This window comes from Passer domesticus, chromosome 4 (assembly GCF_036417665.1).
Source record: "Passer domesticus isolate bPasDom1 chromosome 4, bPasDom1.hap1, whole genome shotgun sequence".
Taxonomy (NCBI): Eukaryota; Metazoa; Chordata; class Aves; order Passeriformes; family Passeridae; genus Passer; species Passer domesticus.
In genome coordinates, this window is record NC_087477.1 from 83,528,186 (window position 1) to 83,546,925 (window position 18,740).

Consider the following 18,740-nt stretch of genomic DNA (forward strand, 5'->3'; position numbering starts at 1 on the left):
ACCCCACTGAAGCCCCTCACCCCAAGCTCTCACACCCCACAGCAGTGCCCTCTCCCCTTCACCTGCAGAGCCCTTTGTTCCAGCCAGCACTTAATGCCCGTTCCAAGGCTGAAGGATTTCCTTTTCCCTCCCACCTTTTTTCTTGCCCTCATCTGTGTGCCTCTGGCGATTCCAACAGGAGATGATCCTGGGAAGGGAAGCATGGCCATGGGGATTGGGAAAAGATCCCTTCCACCCTTCCTCCCTCACCCTGGGACAGTTCTCACATCTCCCCAGTCCTGTAAAGCAGTTCAGAACCTCAGAGCCTTCCCAGAGGCCTCAGGAGCTCTTCAGAGGTTCCTCAGTCACAGCGTTATCCAAAACATGCTGGAGGAACCCAAGCAGGGAAGTTCAGGAGCTCCTGGCCACGTGTCACGACAGAAGCCAGCACTGATATCCAGGATTTCAGCTCTGGGGTCCCAGCCCATTCCATCCCAGGGGCCAGCCAGGCCTGCATGGATGCACAGGCAAGGCTGGGATGGCCACGAGCAGGTTCTACCAGCACGGACTCCTGTACCTCCCTCACTGCCCCAGTTATCCCTCTGGGATCACAGGACACTTCTCTTTCCATGAAGCATAACAAAACCCCTGTTTCTGGGCAGCAGCCCTGCAAATTTTGAAGAAGGCTATCTGCTGGCGGATGAATAATCCAATTAAAAATGATGGGAGGATCTGGCTTAAGGAAGAAGAAAAAATGTCATGTGACAGACCCAGCCAGATGCTGTCTTTGCTCCCCAGATCACTTTGCACCTCGTGCTCAACCCAGGGAGAGATCCCCTGGTGGGAGGACTGGAGCTCAGCGAGTTCTGCTGGCCCCATCCCCCAGGGCCACAACCGATCTTGTTCAGGTGGGATTTTACCATTTTGGTGCCCCCAGGAAGCTCCATTTGCCTCAGGATGAGCGAGGCTGATCAATAAATCCCTGCTGGAGCTTGGTTAATCCCCTGGGCAGGCAGAGCCCAGGCAGAGCAGGGAAGGAGTACCAGGAAAAGGAGATGGACTGAAGGACACAGAGCAGGACTCCATGCCCTGAACTCACCAGCTTTGCTTCGTGGCATTTGTACAGAGCCAGGACTGACCTGGCAGGAGGAACAGCCCCTTCTTTCCACCCTTCCCATTCCCATCAGCCTCAAGGCTAAATCCCACGTGCTTCATCACCAATGGGCATCTTGGCAGGAGGGAGGGCAGAGGGGCATTTTGCCCTGGTGGAAAACCTCTTTTTTTGCTATGGAGAGAAGGTTTTCAGTACCCGATGGGCACCTGAGAGGAAAGCAGCCAAAGCTGGATGGATGGCGAGGGCAGGGGCAGCAGCTGTGCACATGCCATGAGCGAGCTCAGGAGAGCACAAACAGCCACAAGCTCTCCTGGCAGGCATGGAAGAGGCATTTCTTCTGCAAGCACAGGGGCCATGATGGAGCCAAAATCAGCACGGGGCGCAAGGTGGGTGCAGCTCTCAATTTCCAGCTGGGGCAGGTCGTGGGTGCATGGCCACACTGGACACCAGCAGCCACTCCCCCAGCACCCCAGAGAGCCAAGGCTCCCAGCAGCTGGGGCTGGGCTCTCTGTGCCCAGGGGAAGCTGAGGGAACAGGAGCTGCAGCCTGGAGCAGCCTCCTTGGAGCCAGCCCAGCCGGGTGCAGCCCTGCCGGGAGCAGAGGGGGCCGGGAGCAGAGGGGGCTCACCTCTCCCACACACACACGCCCTTCGCCTTCCCGCAGTGCTCACCTGGTGCTCTGCTGGCCACGGGGCTCCTCAGCCGGCCGTGTCTCCCTGGGCAGAACCAGGAGCGCCGAAGCTTCCGCGGGCTGCGGGCGCGGGCGGGCGGCGGCGCGGCTGGCGGGGACCCCCGCGGGGGGCCGGGGGGGGCCACACGGCTCGGGGTTAGTGGCAGCCACGAGGAAAGGGGTGGAGGAGGCCAGGGGCTGGCTGACATGCAGGGGGGTAGCGTTAGTGGGCTGCAAGCCGTGCCCGGGGGGCTCCTCCTGCGGGCTGCGGAAGCTGGAGTCGCCCTGCTCGAGCTTTTCGGGCAGCACGGCTTGCACAGGGACAGGGGCTGGGGGCTTCTCCACGAAGGGGTTGCTCGGGGAGTTCGGGCTCAGCGCCAGGGTGAAGGGGTTTCTCAGGGCTGAAGCTCCCTGTGTGTGCCTCTCTGCCCTATCTGGCTTCCAGAAATCGGCTTTCTTGAAGTCTACCCTGCTCTCTGCCCAGTGCCCCTCGGGCTGCTCGCTGGTGGGGGTCCTGCCCTGCTCTGTCTCCTCGGGAGGGGCACGGGGCTCGGGCTGCTCTCCTGCTCGCCCCTCACCATCCAGGCACGCCAGCTCCAGCTGGGATGGACTCTGCCTGCATTCTGACCTTTGGGGCTGAGGGTGTGGATGCCCAGCTGCCTCCTGCTCTTCCAGAGCTGCCCAGCTGCTCGGCTGGCCCAGGTCTAGCTTGGAAGGTGGGCTTAGTCCTGAAATACTGAGCTCCTCAGGGAACAGCTCCTGCTTGGAGGCTGTTTCCCACTTGGCAGTGTCTGTGGCCCCCTGAGGGGATAAACGGGGCTGGCTCCAGCTCTCCTCAGCACCCGACTGGTCCAGTCCATCCAGGGAGAACTTGGATGTGCAAGTCTCAAACTGCTCGGCCACATCTGTGTCATTCATCTCTGATGGCTGCTCCCCCACAGGGGTGTCCCCTGTCCCCAAGCCAGCTCCTGAGTCCACAGCAGCAGCTCTGGCACGCTCAGACGCTGGGATCTCGCTCCCGGCCTCAGCGGCGTCCTCTCCCGGTGTGGGCAGGCTGGGAGGAGCTGCCACGGAGGGCTCGCCGCTCCCACGGCTCCCTGCCAACTCCATCTCTGCTCTTGGGCCCTCCGAGTCTTCCCATGGCTCCTGTTTGCCTTGCTGGGTGCCACCAGGCTCCTTCTCCTCCTCCTCGCCGTCCCCCACGGCTGCGAAGCGCCGGGGGGGTTTGGGGGGCGGCAGGGCCAGGCCGGGCGGTGGCTCCTGGTGGCCCTGGGGCGCTGCCCACGGGGCCAGCACCATGTGCCTCTCGCGGATGTCGGAGCTGAACTTGAGGAGGCCGTCGCTGGCCTCCAGGCGCATGCTGGCCTGCAGGCGGAACACCGAGCTGCGGATGTCCAGGGTGTCCTCCCGGCCGGCCCCGGGCTCCTCGGGGAACCTCCGCCCCGCCACGTCCCCCAGCACCCGCGGGGGCACGGCCGCCACGGCGCCGCCGGGCAGGGCCTCGGGGGGGAAGGAGCTCCTGGGGAGCACACGGTGGGCGGCACGGGAGGAGCTCTGCCCTTCGAAGGTGCCCTCGCCCAGGAAGGGCGGGCGCGGGCCGAAGGGGCCCTGGGGAGCCGCACGCTGCCCGGCGCTCTCCGAGGGCTCGGCGGCGCTTTCCGTGGCTATGGTCATCCAGCCGTTCGTCCCCGTGCTGCTGGGCTCCTCCTCGCCGCTGTCCCCTTCCTCCCTAGCGCTGCTGTCGGTGCTCAGTGCTGCTGAGGCCTCTCTGTCCCCGGGGTTGCCCGAGGCGAACGCGGCTGTCCAGACCGTGGGCGTGCTGCTTTTCCTCCTCCTGGCCATGGACCCTGCAGACACGGGGCTCAGCACGTCCTCGATCACCGTGGCCTCCTGGGTGGTGCTCACCAGGTTGGCCCCCACGTCTAAAGTGGAGAAATTTGTCCAAGAGCGGAGAGCTGCAGGGATTTCAGGGGCGTTTTCGAACACTTTGGAGCCCTTCCGGCAGGGCGGCCCCGCTGAGCTCTCCGTCGGGCTGGCTCTGTCGGGGTCATCGATGAAAGCCATGCCCTCTGCTGCCACCGAGGCAAAGAAGTTCTCCTTCTTGCGCTCTGGTTTGAGCCTGCTGGTGGCAAAGGCATCGAAGGTATCGTCCCACTCCGAGGGCAGCGGGGGGACGGCGGGCTCGCTGTCGGCAGGAGGGAGCTCTCCCGGTGCTGGGGGAGTGGTTTCTGGCACGGGGACACCAACGCTCTGGGCTGGAGACTCCCCCTCGGGGTCAGCCTGCCTTGGGGAGGCAGAGGGACTGCAATCCTCAGAGGAATAAAAGCTCCCAGCGACCTCTGGCGCAGCACGCGGCCCAGGCGGGAAACTAGAGAGAAAGTGAGTAGGTGAAGGAGAATTTAGTACCTGGTCAGCGAGGAGCTCCTCAAAGAAGGGATTGCTCTGCAGGGAGTTGAGGAATGGGTTGGTGAGGGCCAAGCATCCGGCCTGTCTGTCTCCAGGAGCGGGAGGGAGGTTAGAGCTCGGCATGCTAGCGGGAAGGGCAGCGGGGCACGGGGCAGGGGAGCAGGGAGCAGAATGAGAAGGAGCATCTGAGCTGGTTTCTACCTGAGGAGACACTTCCAGGCTGTGGAGGGAAGACAGAACAGTCCTCCTGGTTAATGCTGTGACAGGGCTGGAAGCACACACCACACACACCACAGACCAAAGCAGCGCAATGACCAAATCCATGCCTGGCTCTGGTTAGGCACAGCAATGATTATGGAGTCACGGCGTGGAAGGGGCATGCACGACACCCAGGAAGGTGCTCCCGGGACACTCCTCCACGCTCCCCTTCTGCCTCAGCACGCCCAGGAGCCAGAGAGGTTTCCCCACCTCCTGCAGCCCAAGGACCGGCCCGGTGAGTTTGTCCCGGTGCTGGCGGCACCCGGGGCAGGTGGAGCACGAGGAGCAGCCCGGGCTCTTGGATCAGGGTCACCTGAACCAGTGCAGGCACACAGAGCCCTTCCCAGTTCACCCCAGTGCCCCCTGCCTGGTTTCCCATCATGACCAGGGTGGGAGCACACACGGAGCTCACAGTTGCACAGGAGGGAGGGACAGGGCTGAGGGAGGCCGAGGAACAAGAGCCCAGCAGGAGGGAGCAGGTGGCCAGCACAGGGCCCTGTCCCCACTCTGGGCTCTGCCCTGCCTCCCACACGCCCTTGTCACGTCACTGCCCGGGATCCCGAGATGCCTGAAACCCCAGGGGGACCCCCAGGTGGAAGGGATTCAGCACACCTGGAATTCAGAACCTCACCCAAGCGAGGCTGACAGCGCCCTGCTGCCTGCTCAAGCAGGACTGAGGGACCTCTCTTTGGGATTGCCTTGATCTTCCTCTGGGAACAACTCCAGCCATGAGGAGTCACCACCCCGAGGAGGCTCACCAGGCTCAGAGGTTTCACATCACAAAGGGGGGTGTGCATGGACACCCCACATCCCTCTGGTGCTCTCACTGCCAGGCTCCCTCCTCCTGGGCACTTCCCCTTGTCTCGCCTTGGGAGGAGCAATCCCATGCCCAGGACAGGGGCCTGGCCCTGCCCCACAACAGATCCCATGGGCTTGCTGCCTCCTGCACCAGAGAGCTCCAGAGAGTTCCCCTCTTGGCTGGGGAGAGATTTGGGATCAGCCAGCTCTGGGCACACCGAGGTTTCAGAGGAAGGAATAAACGAATTGTTCTGCCAAGGTGCCCAGGGTATGTCCAGCCCTGGGGCTGCACCCTGGGATTTCCCTGCCCAGCTGCTGGGAGGGATTGCAGGTGGCACTGCAAGAAAGTTGCCGGACAACTATTTCCATGTTATTGTGCATCCACCAAGCCCCTCAGACACATTTTAAAGCACAAAATGCCATCTTGAGGCAGGAGCTGGCGCTGGTGATGGTGCAGCTGGTCGGTCCCAAAGCAGGCAGGGCGCTGGGCTGGCAGCACCTCGGCCCAGGAGTGATGCCCCCACCATGGGCACCCCCTGCTCCCACTCCTGGCAGCTGCCCAGCCCCTTCCTACAGCCTGCTCTGAGCAGCTCCTTGGAAAGGTGCCCACTGAAGCCATCCATGCCACCAAAGTCCCCTGTGCCAGTCTGGGGGCAGGAACATTCCTGGCTCTGCTCCAGCACCCATGGGACACCACTGAAGGGACCTGGCAACCCAGGGACAAAGAAAAGCCTGGACCCCTTCATCCTGACTCATGGCTGCAGCTCCCTGTGGGCACAGACAGCTCGTGGGTGCCCTCTCCTGCTGCCACACAGCAGCAGTGGTGGCCATGCCAGCCTGGTCCCCACACAGCCCTGCCCTGCTTCCTGTCCTGCTCGGCCCAGGGGAACAGCCAGGAACACCCCAGAGCTGCAGCCCAGCTCCTCCCAGGGGTTGTGGGACACAAAGTCTCCACACGTTTTGGGAGAAGCTGATGGACCCTGAGCACAAAGCACTGCAGCCTGGCAGCTGCATGGAGAGAACCTCTCCTGGCACTCCCAGCCTGCAGACCAGCAGAGGGTTGGACCTTTTTCCCCAATCCCCCTCCAACCTGAGCTCCCCAGAAGAGGGGAGCTGCTGCTCAGCACCTGAACCCCCAGCTGGGTGAGTTCACACCCTCCACAAAGGGATTTTAACAGGGCAAACCATGGCAGATTTTCCAGCTGGAAAGGGAAGGTGACAAGGAAGGTGACAAGGTCCAACCACCAGGATCCTTGGCTGCAAGGGGCACACAGCCCTGCCCCACCTCTGCTCGTCCTGCTGGCACTGCTCCCATGTTCTGCTCCAGACCCAGACCTATCCTTTGTTCTGAGTAAGAGCAGCCAGGGCCTGACACAGCTCTGCTGGGCTCCAGCTCTAAAAGGCTGCAGAGCATTAATCAGCTGCACTGATTAACGAGCACTGGCTGCTAACGACCATGCCAGCTGCCAGGAGCTGAGTGGGTGAAGTTCCCTCCTCAGGGGGGCTGATGCCAGAGCAGCAATTCCAGGCACCTGGAATTGCACCAATCCCCACCTGCACAGGTGCAGGAACAGCTTAAGGCCTCCTCACACCCTTGAGATGATCCTGTCTTCATTCCCCAGGTCATCATGGAATGGTTTGGGTGGGAAGGGGCCTTAAGGATCATCCCATCCCACCCCTGCCATGGCAGGGACACCTCCCACTGTCCCAGGTGGATCCAGCCTGGCCTTGGGCACTGCCAGGGATCCAGGGGCAGCCACAGCTGCTCTGGCAATTCCAGCCCAGCCCCTGCCCACCCTCCCAGCCAGCAATTCCTTACCAAGATCCCAGCCCAATCTCCCCGTGGCCAGTGGCAGCCATTCCCTGTGTCCTGTCCCTCTGTCCCTTGCAAAGTCCTGATGAGGCTCCGGGGGTGCTGGCCCTGCTGATATTGGCTGAATATATAAAGACAGAACTTGAACCCATCTTTGCTGGATTCTCGTTTTCCCCCTTCTGCTCCACTGTGGAAATTTCTGCTTCTCAACCCCATTCCTGCTGGGACCCCCTGGGGTTTGTTGAGGGGCTCTTGGCTGCAAATTCCAGGCAGAAGAAGCATGGAATGTTCAGGTTGGAAAAGCCCTCTAAGACCACCAAGTCCAACCACTCCCAGCACTGCCAAGGCCACCACTGACCCACGTCCCCAAGTGTCACATCCACAGGGCTTTTAAAGCCCTCCAGGGATGGGAACTCCACCCCTGCCCTGGGCAGCTGGGCCAGGGCTGGACAAACCTTTACAGGAAGAAATTTTCCCAATACCCAACCTCACCTTCCCTGGCACAGCCTGAGGAATCTGTGACTTTCCACTGGGATTTCAAATTGCAGCATCATTGTTCAACCCCATTCCCTGGGATGAACACCCCTGCTGTGCCCACCAGCCCCATTCCCTGGGATGAACACCCCACTGTGCCCACCAGCCCCATTCCCTGGGATGAACACCCCTGCTGTGCCCACCAGCCCCATTCCCTGGGGTGAACACCCCACTGTGCCCACCAGCCCCATTCCCTGGGGTGAACACCCCTGCTGTGCCCACCAGCCCCATTCCCTGGGGTGAACACCCCTGCTGTGCCCACCAGCCCCATTCCTTGGGATGAACACCCCTGCTGTGCCCACCAGCCCCATTCCCTGGGATGAACACCCTTGCTGTGCCCACCAGCCCCATTCCCTGGGATGAACACCCCACTGTGCCCACCAGCCCCATTCCCTGGGGTGAACACCCCACTGTGCCCACCAGCCCCATTCCCTGGGGTGAACACCCCACTGTGCCCACCAGCCCCATTCCCTGGGATGAACACCCCCACTGTGCCCACCAGCCCCATTCCCTGAGATGAACACCCCTGCTGTGCCCACCAGCCCCATTCCCTGGGATGAACACCCCTGCTGTGCCCACCAGCCCCATTCCCTGGGGTGAACACCCCTGCTGTGCCCACCAGCCCCATTCCCTGAGATGAACACCCCTGCTGTGCCCACCAGCCCCATTCCTTGGGATGAACACCCCTGCTGTGCCCACCAGCCCCATTCCTTGGGATGAACACCCCTGCTGTGCCCACCAGCCCCATTCCCTGGGATGAACACCCCTGCTGTGCCCACCAGCCCCATTCCCTGGGGTGAACACCCCTGCTGTGCCCACCAGCCCCATTCCCTGAGATGAACACCCCTGCTGTGCCCACCAGCCCCATTCCCTGAGATGAACACCCCTGCTGTGCCCACCAGCCCCATTCCCTGGGATGAACACCCCACTGTGCCCACCAGCCCCATTCCCTGGGGTGAACACCCCTGCTGTGCCCACCAGCCCCATTCCCTGGGGTGAACACCCCTGCTGTGCCCACCAGCCCCATTCCCTGGGGTGAACACCCCTGCTGTGCCCACCAGCCCCATTCCCTGGGGTGAACACCCCTGCTGTGCCCACCAGCCCCATTCCCTGGGGTGAACACCCCCACTGTGCCCACCAGCCCCATTCCCTGGGATGAACACCCCCACTGTGCCCACCAGCCCCATTCCCTGAGATGAACACCCCGCTGTGCCCACCAGCCCCATTCCCTGGGGTGAACACCCCTGCTGTGCCCACCAGCCCCATTCCCTGAGATGAACACCCCTGCTGTGCCCACCAGCCCCATTCCCTGAGATGAACACCCCTGCTGTGCCCACCAGCCCCATTCCCTGGGGTGAACACCCCTGCTGTGCCCACCAGCCCCATTCCCTGGGATGAACACCCCACTGTGCCCACCAGCCCCATTCCCTGGGATGAACACCCCTGCTGTGCCCACCAGCCCCATTCCCTGGGATGAACACCCCACTGTGCCCACCAGCCCCATTCCCTGGGGTGAACACCCCTGCTGTGCCCACCAGCCCCATTCCCTGGGGTGAACACCCCACTGTGCCCACCAGCCCCATTCCCTGGGGTGAACACCCCACTGTGCCCACCAGCCCCATTCCCTGGGGTGAACACCCCTGCTGTGCCCACCAGCCCCATTCCCTGGGGTGAACACCCCACTGTGCCCACCAGCCCCATTCCCTGGGGTGAACACCCCTGCTGTGCCCACCAGCCCCATTCCCTGGGGTGAACACCCCTGCTGTGCCCACCAGCCCCATTCCCTGGGGTGAACACCCCTGCTGTGCCCACCAGCCCCATTCCCTGGGGTGAACACCCCTGCTGTGCCCACCAGCCCCATTCCTTGGGATGAACACCCCTGCTGTGCCCACCAGCCCCATTCCCTGGGATGAACACCCTTGCTGTGCCCACCAGCCCCATTCCCTGGGATGAACACCCCACTGTGCCCACCAGCCCCATTCCCTGGGATGAACACCCCACTGTGCCCACCAGCCCCATTCCCTGGGATGAACACCCCACTGTGCCCACCAGCCCCATTCCCTGGGATGAACACCCCTGCTGTGCCCACCAGCCCCATTCCCTGGGGTGAACACCCCTGCTGTGCCCACCAGCCCCATTCCCTGGGGTGAACACCCCACTGTGCCCACCAGCCCCATTCCCTGGGATGAACACCCCACTGTGCCCACCAGCCCCATTCCCTGGGGTGAACACCCCTGCTGTGCCCACCAGCCTGGCACTGCCAGGAGCCTTGCTCTGACCCCAAAACTCCCTTTCCCACCCCTCCACCCCGAGGCAGGATGCTGGGAGTGCGGTGGAAGCAGGAGTGGAGCACGGCAGGTTCCTCTAGAGGGAAGCCTGCACTTGTGTGATGGGAGCAGCTCCGTGCAGCACTGAAACGCTGACTCACCCTCCTCCTCCTCCTCCTCCTCCCGCTCCTCCTTCCCCTCCCATTCCCAGCACACGGCTCCGCCAGCCAAAATAAATCTCGGGTACCTCCCTGCCCTCATTTATTTGTTTGGCAGCACTTCACAGACGCCTTTGAGCCTCGCAGCAATAAAAAAAAAAAAAAAGAAAGGAAATAAAATATTGCTGAGCAACCCCCTGATGGAAAAAGCCTATTGGAAACAGCTTGCTCAGTGCAGGGAGCTTTTCCAGGATCCCAGCCTGCTCTCGGGCTGAGCAGGCTCTGCAGAGGGGTTGGGGGGCTCTGCACCAGCAGCAGAAAACAGCCCGTGCCAAAGCAGGGCTCTGGGAAGGGCAGGGATGATGTGCTGAGGGAGGAGCTGTGCTGCAGCTCAGGGGGAGTCCTCCAGCGGCTGGAGCCGGGGCTGCCACTCCCAGGCTGCTTCTGGCCCCTCTTCCCACGGACAGAGCTCTCTTGGGTGGAAAAGCACGGGATGGAGGTGCTGGAGCATCCTGCTGCAGCCCCAGACCTGGCAGGGGTCAGGAACAGCAGCAGGAGCAGGGCTGGCACAGCTGGAATTGGCAGGAGGGGCTGGGAAGGGATGGGAGCAGCAGCCCCAGACCTGGCAGGGATCAGGAACCTCCTCCCAGGGGCAGGGGCAGGGCTGGCACAGCTGGAATTGGCAGGAGGGGCTGGGAAGGGATGGGAGCAGGAACCTCCTCCCAGCGGCAGGAGCAGGGCTGGCACAGCTGGAATCGGGCAGGAGGGGTTGGGAAGGGATGGGAGCAGCAGCCCAGGACATTTTTGTACAGGGTGGGAGCACCAGAGGGAAGGAGTCAGGGAATGAGTTTTAAATAGGAATTCCAGAGGTGGAAGGGCTGGGTTTCTCAATAATAAATCACCTCTAACAATCTATAAATGATCTATAATAATTATCTGTGCAATAACCACTTTGCTCTTCCCTTGGGCCTCACCTGTCCTTCATCCCCATTCAAATGGACAGATCTTCCTTTACAGACATTTGCCCTCAAAACCACAGGAATTTTAAAAAATAGAAGAAATTTGGGCAGTAGGAACCCAGGGAGATGCCAACTTCAGCCCCCAATTCCCACCTTTATGAGTGGGAGTGGGGCTGTGCTTCTCCTGGATGGTTCCAGAGCTCACCAGGGTTGAGCTGGTGCCAGCTCTGGCTCCACTGCCCCTCCTGCCTCCTGTCCATGCCTGGGAAAGGCAGGCTCAGCAGCACACAGAGCCGTCCTCCAGCCTCACACTGATCCCACTCCATCCCTGGGGCTGCTGCAAGGCAGGGCAGAGCTGCACTCTCCTGGATGCCATCCCTGAGCTGTGACCCTTATGGCTCCATGGATCCATCCCTGAGCTGTGACCCTGATGGCTCCCATGGATCCATCCCTGAGCTGTGACCCTTATGGCTCCATGGATCCATCCCTGAGCTGTGACCCTGATGGCTCCCATGGATCCATCCCTGAGCTGTGACCCTTATGGCTCCATGGATCCATCCCTGAGCTGTGACCCTGATGGCTCCCATGGATCCATCCCTGAGCTGTGACCCTGATGGCTCCCATGGATCCATCCCTGAGCTGTGACCCTTATGGCTCCATGGATCCATCCCTGAGCTGTGACCCTGATGGCTCCCATGGATCCATCCCTGAGCTGTGACCCTGATGGCTCCATGGGTTCAGAGCTGTGACCCTGATGGCTCCATGGGTTCACCCCTGTGCCAGAGCTGTGACCCTGATGGCTCCATGGATCCATCCCTGAGCTGTGACCCTGATGGCTCCCTGGGTTCAGAGCTGTGACCCTGATGGCTCCCTGGGTTCAGAGCTGTGACCCTGATGGCTCCATGGGTTCAGAGCTGTGACCCTGATGGCTCCATGGGTTCAGAGCTGTGACCCTGATGGCTCCATGGGTTCAGAGCTGTGACCCTGATGCCTCCATGGGTTCAGAGCTGTGACCCTGATGGCTCCATGGGTTCACCCCTGTTAGCCACAACGCCCTGCTGTCACATCATGGCCTTCATCTCCCTCTTCCTCGAACCCTGCAGCCTCCCAGGCTGTGCTCTCAGAGTCCTGCTGGCTCTGGAGGGGCTGCCCCAGGCTCCATGCTCCACCCCAGCTCTGCAGCCTGGCCAAGCACTCTGCTGCAGCCATTCCAAGCCTTGCTCCCATTCCCAGCCCTTGGGAAAGGCACATTCCAGGAGCACACGAGGAGCAGGGAGGAACTGAGTCAGTATGGGCTCTGGGAAGGGGCTTGAGCCTGAGAATGGAACTGATGCCCCTGTTTCTGTAGGACAGAGCACAGTTTCCTCTTTCTCCTGCTGCCAGGCCTAAGATCAGCCCCATTTTATCATCAGGATTCTCCACAGGAAGCAGGAGCTGCAGAGCTCTGATAACATTGGAGGAAACCCTGGAAACATGTAAAGGATTGTTTCAGCCCCAGGCTCTGCCTCAAATAAACCTGCTGAGCTTCTTCCTTGCACACAACCCTTAAGCACTGACATTCTAAACAACAACCCCCAACCAGGCTTTTATTCAGCCTCCAAAGAGCAAACACCATCTTCCTACTGCTCCCATCCCCTCCAGAATCAAAGCCTGGGATTAGCAAACCAGGGATGATGAGCAGAGCCTCTGGGACCTGCTTCCCTGAGAAGAACCAGGGAAAAGGGGATGTAAATAAGGGCTGAAGGCAGCAGTGCCCAGTTCTGTCCCCAGGGGAGCACAGACAGGTCTGCAGAGCCAGCTCCCACACTGAGGGCTCAGCCAAACCCACCCAGCACACAACAAAACCCCCTTTATAGAGCTCCAGTTCAACCCAGCCCAAAGCAGCAGCTCCTTATTTTGGGAGGGTGTGTTTGGCACAGCAAGTGGGTAAAGATGAGCTGTGCCAGGCTGGGCTTTGCTGCAGGCCAACTGAAACCATCCTTCTAATTACAGACCTTTTAACTAATTACAGGCTGAGGTTCCTGGGCTTGCAAAGTGACTGATTTTGATGCATTCTCACCACGCTCAGCTCTGGGTTAAACCTGGCCTATCCAGGGTGGCAAACAGGTGAGAAGGTGCTGCTGGCAGGAGCCACAAAGATGAAGTTTCCAGAGTCAGGAGAGCAGGAGGGGAAAAGTCCTTTCTGCAAGTAAGTCAAGACTTAAAACTGCTCAGTTCAGAGGCTGCTTCTCTCCAGAGCAAGGGTTAGTCCAGCTCTGGGAGTGACACTGCTACTGAACAGCCACAGATGGACATCACAGAATAGCAGAGCCCAGAGAACCTGGAATGGTTTGGGTGGGAAGGAACCTTAAATCCCACCCAGTGCCACCCTGCCATGGCAGGGACACCTCCCACTGGCCCAGGTGGATCCAGCCTGGCCTTGGGCACTGCCAGGGATCCAGGGGCAGCCACAGCTGCTCTGGCAATTCCAGCCCAGCCCCTGCCCACCCTCCCAGCCAGCAATTCCTTGCCAAGATCCCACCTGACCCTGCCCTCTGGCACTTTGAAGCCACCAAGACCTAAAAGCTCTTCCACAGCTGTGAGCTGCACCAGCAGCTTGGCCCACGAGGTGGTTCAGTGTAAGGAAGCAAAATGAAATCAGAGGAGTCAGTTGTGTGTAATTAAAAGGAGCAATGATGTCTAATGAGTGGCCAGGAGAACTGAAGCACTGGGAAGAGCAGGGCAGGGACAAACCCTGTCCCTGTGAGGATGGACAGGGCCTGTCTGCAGCAAATCAGTCACCAAATGATTCCTGTAATGCTCCCCAGGGTTCTCAGCTGTCCCAGTGACAATCCCTGGACTCTGAGAGGGAGAATCCCTTCCCAGCCAGGCAGCTCCAGCATTTCCCCATCCTCCAGGAGCCACTGCTCCCAGCTCCTCCTCTCAATCCTCCTGCTCCAGGTCCAGCTCATCATTTCCCATTCTCAACTGCAAACTGCACCTGAAGCCCCCTCAGATGCTCCTGAACACCCAAAAGGGGCTCTGTGAATTCCTTCCCTGCAGCTCGTGCTGCTGGCAGTCCATTCCTGGTTTTGGGAGAGAAAACCCCAGCCAGAGGAGCTGCTGCCACACAGCCCATCCAGGTCTCTCCTCACAGGACAAAGTCCTCAGCAAGGCTCTGGGCAAAGCTCGGCTCTGGCTGAGCTTGAGATTAAACTGCCAGCACCAAAAAACCCATGGGGTGGAACCATCTGGGAAAGGAGCAAGGCTGGGGATGGGTCCAGGGAGGCAGGCAGCTGTCAGAAAGCAGCAGTGCTTAGGGGCACTCCTGGTGATCATCCACTGCCTCGGATGGACCAGGAGCTCAACTCCAGCCGGATCTGACACCCCTGCCTGGAAATCAGAGGGTCATGGCCCTGCTGCCTCCTTCCCAGGCTGCCAAGAGGGGTAAATCTGCTGCCTTCTCATCCATTTCCCAAGGAAAAGGGGAAAACCTGCCGCCTTCTCATCCATTTCCCAAGGAAAAGGGGGAAACCTGCTGCCTTCTCCCCCATTTCCCAAGGAAAAGGGGAAAACCTGCTGCCTTCTCCCCCATTTCCCAAGGAAAAGGGGAAAACCTGCTGCCTTCTCACCCAGCTCTGCCTGTGCAGCCTCAAGGCACCACACCTTCCTGTGGAAAGGAGGAGTTTTGGGGCTGGTGCTGGAGCCAGGCTGAGGGATGAGCTGATCCCTTCACAAGTTAAACCCATGTGGGAGCCAGGTTACGTGGAATAAACCAGGAGTGCCCTCTTCATTACATGAGGCTCAGACTGAACCAAAATCCTTCTGCTTAATAAATGAGGTTAAAGTCAGCCCAGATTAGAAATCCCTCTAATAAACCAAGCTGCTCCGAGTGCTGGGTGTTTTCTCTGGCTGATTTTAGCCCCATTTCCTGCCTCTCACTGACACCACCTCGACCTCTGGACTGCCAGCTCAGCTCCAGGGGGGACACAGTGACAAATCCCTCACAGGAGCAGCACAAACACCACAAACCCCGAGGATCTGGAGAGATGAATCACCACACAAAGCAAGGACAGTCAGAGATTCTTAACTGGAAGGGAAGGCTGGGTGGGAAGAGGAAAGAGCAGGGTTGGGATTAGTTACTTTGGGAATATTCATGACACGTAACCAAAGTGCTGCCCCTGACCAGACCCTATAGGGGGGTGTGGGGTTCATAACAAGAATGTGATTACAAATCCCAGTATCCCAGCCTGACTGCCAGGGAAGCTTTTTTAGCTCCTTGAAGGATAATGAATCTGTATTTTGAGGCCACAGAACCACTTGGTGTGACCACACTGAGGCTCACCTCTGCAGAGGGAAACCTCTCCATGGAGGGGATCCCTCCCTTCCCTGAGAGCAAAACACATCCCACATCCAGCACGGGTGGTTGCTGGCAGGAGCCAGGAGAGGATCCAGGAAAATCCCCTTCCCTGTGAGACATTTAAGAGCAAGGAAGCATTTCCCCTGCTCTGCCCTTGCCTGAGCACTCCCAGGAGCACCCAGGAGCCGCTGGAGACGGGAATTTGGGGCAGGAATCAGCAACCTGGCCCTCCACAGCCCCTTGCACTGACCTGGGTTTCTGAGGGGACTCTTTGGGCTCCTTGGAGCCAAACCAGCCGCTGCTCTTACTCCTCTCATCCCCCGCGGCCGAGGCGTGGACGGGGGTCCCTCTATCCCCCTGGCCTTTGCCCCCGTGGTGGAAGAAGCCTCCCTTGGCCTTCTTGTCCTCCTTCCTGGCGTCCTCGGGCGCCGTGTCCTTGGGGAAGGCCGGGGCAGCCGCGGCCGGGCTGGGCCTGCCCTCCAGCCGGCTGCTCTCCTCCATCCTGGCCCTGCCCAGGTGGTTGCTGAGGGTCACGGCCTTGGTGGACACCTTGAGCTCCTCCTGCAGGGCCAGGCTGGGCGGGGACGGGATGAACCTGGGCTCGTCCCGCTGCTGAGCCCTGTCCAGCGCCCAGGGCAGCTCGTGGGGCTCGGGGTGCAGCGGGGCCAGGGCGAGAGGCTCGTCGTGCCTGCGGGGCACGGGCAGCGGGGCAGAGGTGGGCGGCGGGGGGGCTGCCTCCTCCCCGTACACGTGGCTGCCGTTGATGCACAGGGACGAGCGGGAGGGGGGCTCCTTCCTCCCCCGGGGGCTCGGCGGGGGCTCCGGCCCGGCGCTCAGCTGGGACACGTCGTCGCTGAACGCTCTCTTGTGGCTCGGCTTCGGCGAGGCCGGCAGCTCCTTCCCTGCGGGGAGCAAACACACAGCGGGTCAGGCCAGCCTTGTCCGCCTCCTGGGCACACCTCAGAGGGCTGGGGAGCCAGCCCGGCCTTCTCCCTGCCGCGGGATCAGGGTTAAATCCTTGGAAATGGCAAGCACAGCTCGCTGGTGTGCGGCCACGCTGCGGACACAAAACTGAGCACAGCAGTGGGGACACAAAACTGAGCCCCAGAGGAGGCTCTGCAAGATGACAAACACACTGTCTGAGAGGATCTGAGCTGGCTGGTGAATGCAAGGAACTCCTCAGAAGCTCCTTAAAGGGTTTGAAAGCTTTGATATGACATATGAGTTGACACTGAACGAGAGATGACGGGGCCATGCCTCCAGGCCACTGCTGGGTGTGATGAGCCAGGAGGGTCCAGTGCCTGCCTCTCCCTCCCACTGCCTCCAGGGGTGGGCTTGGTCATCTTAAAAATCTTTTCCAACCTTAACAATTCCATGATCCTATGACCTTGTGGCTACTGCCAACTTTTGGGGGTAAACCTTGGGGAGAACCTGAGGAAAACAACTGACAGCTGCTCGCCCCCCCTAACTGAACATGCTGCTTCCTTCACAGAATGGTGGAATGGTTTGGGCTGGAAGTGACCTTAAAGATCACCCAGTTCCAGTCCCCTGCCATGGGAAGGGAAGCTCCCAGTAGCTGGAAGGCTCAGCTCAGATGATGGAACCAGCACAGGAATGTCACCAGCAGAAGCCACAGGGCCTCCCCGGGGACTCCCCCCAACCTGGCAATGTGCTGTCTCAGCCAGCTGAACCATTTCATGATGTATTTGTTTCCAAGGGAGAATTAATTCCCTACAAGGGCCTTTTTTGTTCGTAAATGACTGCCCTGGGAGCGCCAAGAGCTCAGATTGTTTTAATCACCGGGGCTGTTTGGGCTTTGCCTGCGGGCCGGAGGCGGCTCATTAGAGAGAGCAGTGACCCAGGCAGGGCCAGCAGCCCAGCCCAGCCCAGCCCAGCCCAGGCAGGGCCCTCCTGGCAGGGACTGCTCCGAGGGGCTGGCAGGAACAGCCCTGAGGAACCCCCAGACCCTGGGAGCTCGCGGTGCAGGCATGGAAAAGCAAAATCTGGGATGTTCCTCCCGTTCTGGCAAACACCTCAGTGCCAGCACACAGGTCTCGGGGTTTGTGCAGGATGTCACCTCTTAGTGACATCCTGGAGCAGAGGAGGCTCAGGGGGCCCTTGTGGCTCTGCACAGCTCCTGCCAGGAGGGGACAGCCGGGGGGTCGGGCTGTGCTCCAGGGAACAGGGACAGGAGCAGAGGGAACGGCCTCAGGCTGGGCCAGGGGAGGTTTAGGGAAAGTTTCTCCACTAAAAGGGCTGTCCAGCCCTGGCCCAGCTGCCCAGGGCAGGGCCAGAGTCCCCATCCCTGGAGGGATTTCAAAGCCCTGTGGCTGTGGCACCTGGGGACACAGTGAGTGGTGGCCTTGGCTGTGCTGAGGGAACAGTTGGACTCCATGATCCTGGAGGGCTTTTCCAACCTAACCAATCCCACACTCCTGGTTCCACATTCCACACCCCTGGAACTGGAATACCCAATCCCACACCCCTGGTTCCACATTCCACACCCCTGGAACTGGAATACCCACTCCCACAACTGCTGGCTCTGTGGCTGGGTGAGCAATCAGCTAACAGAGCAGCAAGGAGCTCTCACGAGCCCCTTGCGAGGAAAGCAAGGGGAGCACTGGGGGGATTATCCCTGATCCTCTTACCAGAGCGCTCGGTGGTCAGGCTGCCGTGTCTGCTGGGGGATTTGGCCACCTCGGGCACGGTGGCTGCCAGGCTCAGGCTGGCAGAGGAGATGGTGCTGTCGGAGCCCAGGGACGTGCTGGACTGCGTCAGGGACGACTTGCGCAGCTTGTTCTTCAGGAAGAAGCCCTTCAGTTTGGACCTCTTGCCCCCGAGCTCCAAGTCGTCCTCCACGTCCAGGGCTCCCATGCTGCTGGGGATGATGGCAGAGGCCGACTCCAGGTCGTACTTCTTCTTGCCTGTCACCTTGTCCTTCAGCTTCCCGAAGGGCGAGCGCGCCTTGTCCTTCACGGACAGGTCGAACATGCTGGCAGTCAGGCTGTTCCGTGTGAACTGGATGCTCACCAGGATCTCACCTCGCTCCTTCTCCTTCTTCCCAGCCTTGGAGTGCAGCTTGTGCCACCTGCAGCCAGAGGGGAGACACAAGGGAAGGGCACTCCATCACCTCCAAGAGCCACAAGCCAGCAGAACTTTGAGGAGAGAAAGCACCAGGGATATCCAGCACAAGTTTCTCCAGGGAAAGGGTTGGAAAACATTGGAACTACCCAGGGAGGTTTGGAGTCCCCATCCCTGGAGGTGTCCCAGGAATGCCTGGATGTGGCACTCAGAGCTTTGGGCATTGGGATTGGACTCAGTGATCCAGGAGAGCTTTTCCAACCTCACTGATGCTGGGATTCTAACCCAAGTGTCCCAGATACCACCTAAACCCCAGTCAGAGACACAAACACCCCACACAGAGATGGCACACAGAACTGACCCTC

General features: G+C 60.4%; 1 protein-coding gene across 2 annotated transcripts in view; it reads right to left on the reverse strand.

Moving 5' to 3' along the window:
- The window catches only part of RAB11FIP5 (RAB11 family interacting protein 5), a 40,040-nt gene that overhangs the window by 6,313 nt on the left and 14,987 nt on the right, over positions 1–18,740 (reverse strand). For both annotated transcript variants that reach the window (XM_064419179.1, XM_064419180.1), the window contains exons 2-4: positions 17,943–18,382; positions 15,545–16,196; positions 1,764–4,130 (exon numbers count right to left, since the gene is read on the reverse strand). In XM_064419179.1, coding sequence (XP_064275249.1) covers positions 1,764–4,130; positions 15,545–16,196; positions 17,943–18,382 — 3,459 coding nt within the window. The remainder of the gene's footprint in view (positions 1–1,763; positions 4,131–15,544; positions 16,197–17,942; positions 18,383–18,740) is intronic.